General features: G+C 36.5%; 1 protein-coding gene across 1 annotated transcript; it reads right to left on the reverse strand.

Moving 5' to 3' along the window:
- Positions 1-3,652: 3,652 nt before the first annotated feature.
- LOC306884131 (complement factor D-like) lies at positions 3,653-5,502 on the reverse strand. Its single transcript, XM_079439822.1, has 5 exons — positions 5,154-5,502; positions 4,914-5,058; positions 4,397-4,541; positions 4,030-4,290; positions 3,653-3,920 (listed from the first exon to the last, which is right to left on the reverse strand). The coding sequence occupies exons 1-5, from the start codon at positions 5,203-5,205 to the stop codon at positions 3,771-3,773; spliced, it is 753 nt and encodes a 250-aa protein (XP_079295948.1). The 5' UTR covers positions 5,206-5,502; the 3' UTR covers positions 3,653-3,770.
- Positions 5,503-8,567: the final 3,065 nt, after the last annotated feature.

Here is an 8,567-nt window from a genome sequence, read left to right on the forward strand (position 1 = left end):
GCCAACCATGGCAGCAGTTGTGCATGTTCAAGATCTTTAACTTGCTGAAAGCAATTGCTTCCCTCATCTGAGAATCCTATTCTTTGCAAAAAGCATGACATGGTTAAAAGAAAACATATACATTTGGATGGCTGGTCTTCTGTTGCAAATGTACAGTATGCCTCTTGAAATGCCTGCTAGATCCTGGATATTGTGTTATAGGTTCTGTAAATACTGCAATATGCACTTACCGGCCACTCCATTAAGTATATACATTGTATTACATTAATACTGCATCATAGCCTATTTGCAGTATTTTATTGCAGGTTTTGTATAACACACACACACGTACATATAAACACACCAAAGTTGAACAACAGAAGACTGGAAAAAGCTAACAACAGGAAACAGGCAACAGTTCACATGTGCTCACCAAATTTGGACAACAGAAGATTAGGAAAAGGTTGATTTGTCTGATGACTAGATTTCTGCTGTGACATTTGAATTTGGTATAAAAGCACGAATCCATCCTGCCTCGTATCAATGGTTCAGTTCAGGCTGCTGCTGGGGATATTTTCTTGGCATACTTTGGGCTTTGGGCATACCAACTGAGCACTATTTAAATGCCACAGCATACCTGAGTATTGTTACTGACCATGTCCATACCTTTTTGACCCACAGTTCACCGTCACCAGATCTCAATCCACTAGAGCACCTTTGGGATATGGTGGAATGGGAGATTCGCTGATTGTGTGAAGTTATCATATCGGTACAGACCAAAATTTATGAGGAACGTTTCCAGAACCTTGTTCAGTCTCTACACCATAAAGAAGTAAGGTGCAGTTCTTAAGGCGAAAATGGAGTCTTATTTGCAAGGTGTATATTATATACTGTATGTACTGTATATTATTTTTTATTACATTTTAAAAAAGTGTGATTTTGGACATTTTTATTCAGAATACAAAAGTGGACAAATGTGGCCCTGGACCACAAAACCAGTCTCAAGTCGCTGGGGTATACTTGTAGCAGTAGACAAAAATACCTTGTATGGGTCAAAATGATAAATTTTTCTTTTATGCCAAAAATCATTAGGATATTAAGTAAAGATCATGTTCCATGAAGATATTTTGTAATTTTTTTCGTAAATATATCAAAACTTCATTTTTGTTTAGTAATATGCATTGCTAAGAACTTCATTTGGACAATTTTAAAGGCGATTTTCTCAATATTTAGATTTTTTTGCACCCTCAGATTCCAGATTTTCAAATAGTTGTATCCTAACAAACCATACATCAATGGAAGCTTATTTATTCAGCTTTCAGATGATGCACAATCTCAATTTCGAAAAATTGACACTTAAGACTGGTTTTGTGGTCCTGGGTTACAAATATTCTTTATCTAACAACTTTAGCTGAACTTGACAAAAAAAAAAGGCATCTGCAGCATCATTTATGTAAGTACTGTTTAATTTCCATGTTCACTTCAGATGAACATGATTCTTGTTGTGGTTCCATTTGCAGACGACTGGACATACTTCATCTCTATTCTTTCTGGAAGAGGGGAAGACAATAACCAGAGCCAGCAGGAGGAGTATGATATACTATATGTTACAAAATGAGGTAAATGTATCAGACTGCAAATAAGGGTGCTTATCACAATAGAAATACATGAGAGAGTAATGTTCTTTTAAATTATTGACACACACATAGTTTTTTGGTTTAATATCCATAAAAGACATATCTGTGAATAAAAAGAGAGGAGAGCGGTAAAGGTCCAGCTGAAGAGCTTTGGAGAGGAAGCAGTAATATTCCTTGTCATCCTGTCAATAAAAGCTGGTTATCAAGAATTTATCAAGAAGTCTTCCTGAACTGGAAGAACTGGAACATTTTGGGTGGGCATTTGACCAGGAGTTTACAGAGAATGTTTTCTTTTTCATCCATTGTAACCACAATAGAAATCTATTGAATCTAAAGAATATATGTGGCCAACAGCCATAATGGTCTGCTGGAAACAATGGACATTTCCTGAACACTGTTAATTATAAACAGGTTGAGGAGTTATTATCTGGCATACAAAATGCTTGCAGCCTCATAGGGGTTTTGCAACACTGAAAACTGAAAAATACTCTCCTCAAAAGACCTGACATGGGCTATTTAAGTTAAAGATAGCAGACATTGCAACACCGATGTGTGTTGAGAGATCTGTATAATTTACTGTTTTGTGGATAGATTCCGTTAGCACCAGCCGTTAAATTGTACTGGTATGTCATAATGTAAATAATAGGAACAACATTGTGTAACTCAGATTTAATGAAGCACTTAAAAAGTCTTACACAACACAGTAAGCAGTTTATCATTGCAACATGTTAGACTCAAATCCACAAACGTGTATCATCATGCCGTTGAACTGTCAGAACATGTGGAAATATTTTATTTATCTATCAGTCACACAGATCACAGCTCTTATCAGCGTGTGCTAGTGAGTCTAACTGCAAAAATGTCTTCTACTTCCTCCTAAAATTATTTCTTAAAAATGCTGATAAATAGCAGTTTTGATATGCATCTGAGTAAATGGCAGGTTTTAATTGCTTATTTTTTTCAAAATAGCAAATACTGACAAAATAGCTTTTGATATTGCTCCTGTTTATTAGCCCAGTGAAAGGGCATAGAAATAATATAATATAATATAATTTTAGAAAAAGCCTTTTATAGCCACAGACTGTGAAAGAGTCATTGCTTGTATATTTTTCAAATTCTCTCTACTATGACATTAACTTGTCGGTAGTACTTTATTTTACAGTCCTGTTACTCATGTACATACTAAGTACTTATTATAGTAATTACAAGTACTAGGTAATAACTAGGTACTAACCCTGAACCATGCCCCTAAACCTAACCCTACCCCATGTTACCTTTATATTACCAGTACTTTCTTAGATAGGTATATAGGTACACTGTAAGTACATGTAAGTTCATGTCCTGTAAAATAAAGTGCAACCAACTTGTCAGCGGTAGCACAACCACAAATGATTCTGTGTTCATTACATTGGTTGCTTGTCTGTTTTGGAATCAATTTCAAAATTACATTTTTGGTTTTAGATTTTTGAATAATTTGGCTCCTCATCTTTAAAACTTGAGGAGTTCTTTTAAACCCATAAGAAACTTTACCATCAGACAATCAAAAATTACTTGTCATCCGCAGAATGAGAAGCAAACAAAAAAGGTGATCAAGCTTTTAAAATAATATTGGGTACAAAACTGTGGAATGGCTGCCTATAATCATTTGTGTGTTTAAACATTGGTAATGTTGTGTTATCTGGATGTTGTTTGTAATGCTGGTTTATGTGTAAAGCACTGTGGTCAACTTCAGTTGTTTTATGATGCTAATATAATGTATTATAATATAATTTATAATATAATATAATATAATATAAAATAATAAATATTATATGTAAGCATATAATGTGTGTGCATAAAATGGTATATTTAGCCTGGAAGAATGAACTTGGCCTCATTGAGTTTTGAGTCTATTTCTAGTGTCCATTGTCTATCATATGCTATTGTGTCTCCTCACAATGAATCGTTTAATAGTGCTGTTGATGACATATTTTAGTAAAAATTTAATTTTTGAAATGAACAAATAAACAAGCAAAACAACAGTCAGTAGATTTAGGTATATGTAGAAAGGTTTTTATTAATGTAGAAAATAGCAATACATGTACATTACTAATGAAAAATAAAAATGTTATGCAAAGGATTATGCAGCTTTTTTGTTGTTGTTGTTGTGTTTTTCTACTGGGTCATTTTACTGTCAATCCACTCTGTGTAGTGGGAGATGATCGTGTAGAGTCCAGGCTTTTTGCTGGAGCCACATTTCTTCCCTCCATTAGAGGTTATTCCCACAGCAATGCCCTTGAATAAGAGAGGACCTCCGGAGTCACCCTATTAGACCAAAAGACAGCAGAAATGAGAGAGGTCATGTATTTGACGTTGTCTTTACAGTGGTCATGTTCATTTTGAAGTGCTTTATGAATCACTGCAGTGAACTTACATCACAGGTGTCCTTTCGTCTTTCTGCAGCACAGAGCATGTTGTTGGTGAACTTTGTTCCATAGTAGTCACCGCGGCCACAGAGCCATCGCTGCATGACTTTGATGCTGAGCTCTTGCAGTTTGTCTGGTCGTCCTCCCAGGTTGTTCAAGGATCCCCACCCAGCCGTTTCCACAACATCAGACTCCTCGGGGTCAGACAAACTTTCACGCTGGAATGTCACTGGATTCACTGCATCGCTCTCAGTGATTGGCTTATCCAGCTGTCAAAAACAACAGCATATGAATCTGATGGTCTGCTAATGAAAAATGTTTATATACACATGCACAGACCGATTTTCAGCTACATGATTGGATCACAGCGTATACCTTGAGCAGGGCAATATCATTGTCATAGTTGCTTATACTGAAATCAGGATGGTTGTAGACTGCAGTGGCTTCAAAGGTTTGTTTAGTGTCCTCGGCATTAGACAGTGAGTCAGCACCCAACACAACCGAAACACCAGATATCCTCCTGCAACACACAGAACATTTACCATTTTGCATTGATCCAAAAAAAATACAGTTTTTCTGAAACAAATGCTTAAAACAAACCACAGCTTATCTACACTCGCAGAAAAAAAAGTACAAAAGCTGTTACTGGGGCTATACCTTTTTAAAAAGGAACACTTTTGTACCTTATTCACTAAAGGGTGCATATATTTGTGCCTTAAAGGTACCTCGATGGCACATTTTGAAACTTTTTGAAAAGATATAACCTCAGTGACAGATTTTGTACCTTTTTTTCTGAGATTGTAGGGACTGAAATTGTGAAATATTTGCTGCTGAAATCATTTCAACTTTGCAATGCTGTCAGACAGATCACTAGTGTTGATATGTTACATACCCGTTCTGAAAGCAGTGCGCTGCACTCATGACCCACTGACTGGAGATCAGAAAGCCACCGCACTCATGTTTTCCATTCCACTGAATTGAAGCCATGTACGGACGAGAGTGTGCAACAGCCTCTTTTCCTCCTGTGATGCATTCACCTGCACATAACACAATAATGTGCAATAACGTGAGAAAAACCTCATTAATCATGTAGCATAAATAGATTTAAGTACTGATAATGAATATTACTCACCAGTCTGAGATGCTGCATAAAGCAGCAAAGTGACAAATATCAGTCTATTCATAGCGAACGATTGTTGTCTATAATTTTGAGACTGAAGACCAGGGCTGAGCTTTATATAGTGCCCAAATGGGAGAGAGAGACAGAGGGTGTGTGTGGGTGTTGTTCTCTTTGCATTCTTTTCCCACACCACAAGATAGAAAACAGGAATATGCCGTAAATCTTCCTCTCCTTATCTTTTCCTTTAAATCTCTATATCTGTTTCACGTTTCCTTTGCTCTAAATGTTTCCTTTCCCATAATCGTGTCTATTCTAAGTAAAGGCACAACAATAAATGTAAAGAGTGAAAATGAAAGAAAATTGGGAATAATGATTTTCACATGTATTTGTATCACCCACATGAACTGCCCGTATCAATCAGAAGTGAGCCATATACCCTCATTTCTCAACCCTCTTCTACATATGTTTTTTCCCCCCACATCAGTGAGATGTACTTGGTGATACTATCAAAATAATGTACAAAGTCTCCTGGAACCTTCATGGTCACTGACTCTTGAGCTTGCAGTTAATTTTCACATGTGCCATTTCTATAGAAGAAACTTTCAGTGAACAGAACTATTTTTTAGTGTGAAAAACATTTTAATAATCTGAAGAATCATTTTTCAGTATAAAGAACCATTTGTGCATTTGAACGATTCCATGGGTATTAAAAGTTTGTCGTGGAACTAGATGCCAATAAAGCACCTTTATTTTTAAGAGCGAACATGCAGCCATGTCAATGTAATTAAACATACCACACCACAGCAGAATTTATTTTATTTTTTAAATGATTTTGTTAATGTTTTTAAAAGATGTCTTTTATGTTCATGATGCATTTATTCAATTAAAATACAGTAAAAACAGCAATATTGTGAAATATTACAATTAAAATAAACTGTTTTTTTTTTTTACAGTCTATGGTTTAAACATATTAAAAAAATAATAATTTATTCCTGTGATGGCTAGCTGAATTTTTAGCATCATTAATCCAGTCTTCATTGTCACATGATCCTTAAGAAATCATTCTTATTTACTAATTGTCAAGTTCTCTGTCATCATGCCTGTCACAAGATCTCAGCACACTACATTTCCCAGAATCCTCCCTGGCTCACACATGCTCACAGTCCACAATCAATGCACCTGTCAGCCATTAGCTTCATCGGTGGGCCTTTATAAGCCAGCACCAAGCACTCAAAACATTGTCTTGTCTATGCATAGGACAACTTGGACTATCCCTTTGTTCTCACCTCAGATCACCAAAGTGGACTTTATGCAAGTTTGCAGTCTTCATAACCTTCTTCCCATCAGCTCAGTGGATTCTTCCTTGAGAGGATGGGACAATTCTTTCATTCAGTCTACTATTAAGTTCCTGATCCGTTCAAGATACTCACCTGCCGTCTTGCGTTGCTGCTCACCTGTTAATCACCAGTTTTTAATTGTTGAACTAACTTGAAGTCTCTACCTGACTCGCCTAACTCCTTACCCAACCTGCGATCTCCCACAATCCTCTTCATCGTCTGCATCATTGTCTCCCCTGTGGAAAAGAAAAAAGGAAATGAACCTTCACATCTACAGTTGCCTGCTTGTGTTGAACTCTGCTCGAGCCTGCATTACCTTACCTGTACATTCCTCTCATGGTCTTTCCTCTGTGGTGTGACACTTTGTCGTTCAAGAAACATTTCTTATCAATTTTGAAAACAGTTATGCTGCTTAATATATTTGTGGAGACTGTGAATACATAACGTTCAAAAGTTAAGGGTAAGATTTGTTTTAAAGAAAGAAATTAATATTTCTATTCATCAATTAATTAATCAACACTTCTATTCAAAGAATGCTGAAAAAAAAATCATGGTTTCCACAATAATACTAGGCAGCACAACTGTTTTCAAAGTTGATATTAATAAAATATAGAGTGATTCTTTGTTTAGCCCATCAGAATGCTTTTGAGTTGTTTTCTGTCTGTCAACCACCCAGGCCTAAATAAAGTATATTTGAATGCACTAAAAATAAAGTACATTTACATTTGTATTTTTGTGCTAAATAAAATGGTAAAAGTTATACACTAATTAAAATATTTATAATTAAGTAGTACTTAAGTGCACTTAAAAGTATACTAAACACATTAATTAAACTGATTTTTAGTGCATTGAAAAAGCATACTGCAAAATTATACACAGGAGTTTTATTTGTTACGGGGTTGACGAGACGTGAGACGTGCGGATCCATTTGCAAAGCTTTATTACAAAACATGGTCAAGACAGGCAGGGTCAATGAACAGCAGACATATGGCAGAGGCAAGACACAGAGCAATCCGAAGGGCAGCGTGGGTCGACGATCAGCATTCAGTATCCAGAGGGCTAGGCAGAGAGAATAATCCAGGAGAACGAGCAATAATCCAAACGAGCAGCAAACAGAGTCCAAACAGGGCAAGGCAGAGAGAATAATCCAGGAGACCGGGCAGGAATCAGAACACAGGAAATCTAACCAGGAAAACTATAAACAGAGAACGCTTCGTAGAGTAGCAGGGCTAAACAATACTCGGCAGAGAGCAAGAGAATGTCCCAAGCTTATGTAGTGTGTGTGATGGTGATGGTGATTGTGAGATGGTTCTCAGGTGCAAGCGTGATCAGTGTGAACAGCTGTGTCAATGCAGTGGGTGATGTAGTTCAATGTAATGTGCCTGTGGTGTGATGTATGAGTCAGTGTGGTGAACGAGTGACCTCTGGTGACCTCTGGTGGCAAGTGAACGGAAGTGCATGGCCAGGATTCGTGACATTATTAGTGTATTTCTTAAAAGTGTGTAAAACTTTGAATACTTAAAAAATTAGTTCAATAGTAGTAATCGTAAATTTAAATTAAATAGATTTTATTAAAAATATATTACTATATGCACTATAATACATTTTCCCAAATGCACTAATTAGCACTAACGCTTAAACTGATTTTAAGTGTAGTCAGATAAAGTAAACCAAATATAAAGAAGTGTTTTATAAGTGCATTATTTAAAAGTGTGCTACGATGCATGTGTGCTTAATATGAAATTTTAGTGGATTTTCATATATCACTAAATTCTCTTTTAATGGATTAAAGTCTTTTTGAGTCTTTTTGAGCAAATGAGCCCTGCCTTTGTGCCAGATGTTGTTGCGTGCTGTGCGGTGCTCCACAACCTCTGTCTTCAGAACATGGACATTCTTGATCCAGAAGTTGTGAGGATCATAACGATGACCAACCTGAATCCTGAAACACAAAGCCAGCGCAGGAGAGAATGTGTGGGACAATCTGGCCACAGGTGTGTCCGCACCAGACAACTGTGTGCCTGGTCTTCAGGTGCATGATTACCTGTAAGACAATTTAACAAGTTAAGACCGCAAATCAGTTCATGTTCTT

This window comes from Barbus barbus (assembly GCF_936440315.1).
Source record: "Barbus barbus genome assembly, chromosome: 18".
Taxonomy (NCBI): Eukaryota; Metazoa; Chordata; class Actinopteri; order Cypriniformes; family Cyprinidae; genus Barbus; species Barbus barbus.

Bases quoted from the DNA above. Each gene is read 5' to 3' on its own strand.
- LOC306884131 (XM_079439822.1), bottom strand. From the start codon at position 5,205: ATGAATAGACTGATATTTGTCACTTTGCTGCTTTATGCAGCATCTCAG. The intron at 5,059-5,153 runs GTGAGTAATATT...TGTTATGTGCAG, and splicing joins TTATGCAGCATCTCAGACTG to GTGAATGCATCACAGGAGGA. The intron at 4,542-4,913 runs GTATGTAACATA...TGTGTGTTGCAG, and splicing joins GCGCACTGCTTTCAGAACGG to GAGGATATCTGGTGTTTCGG.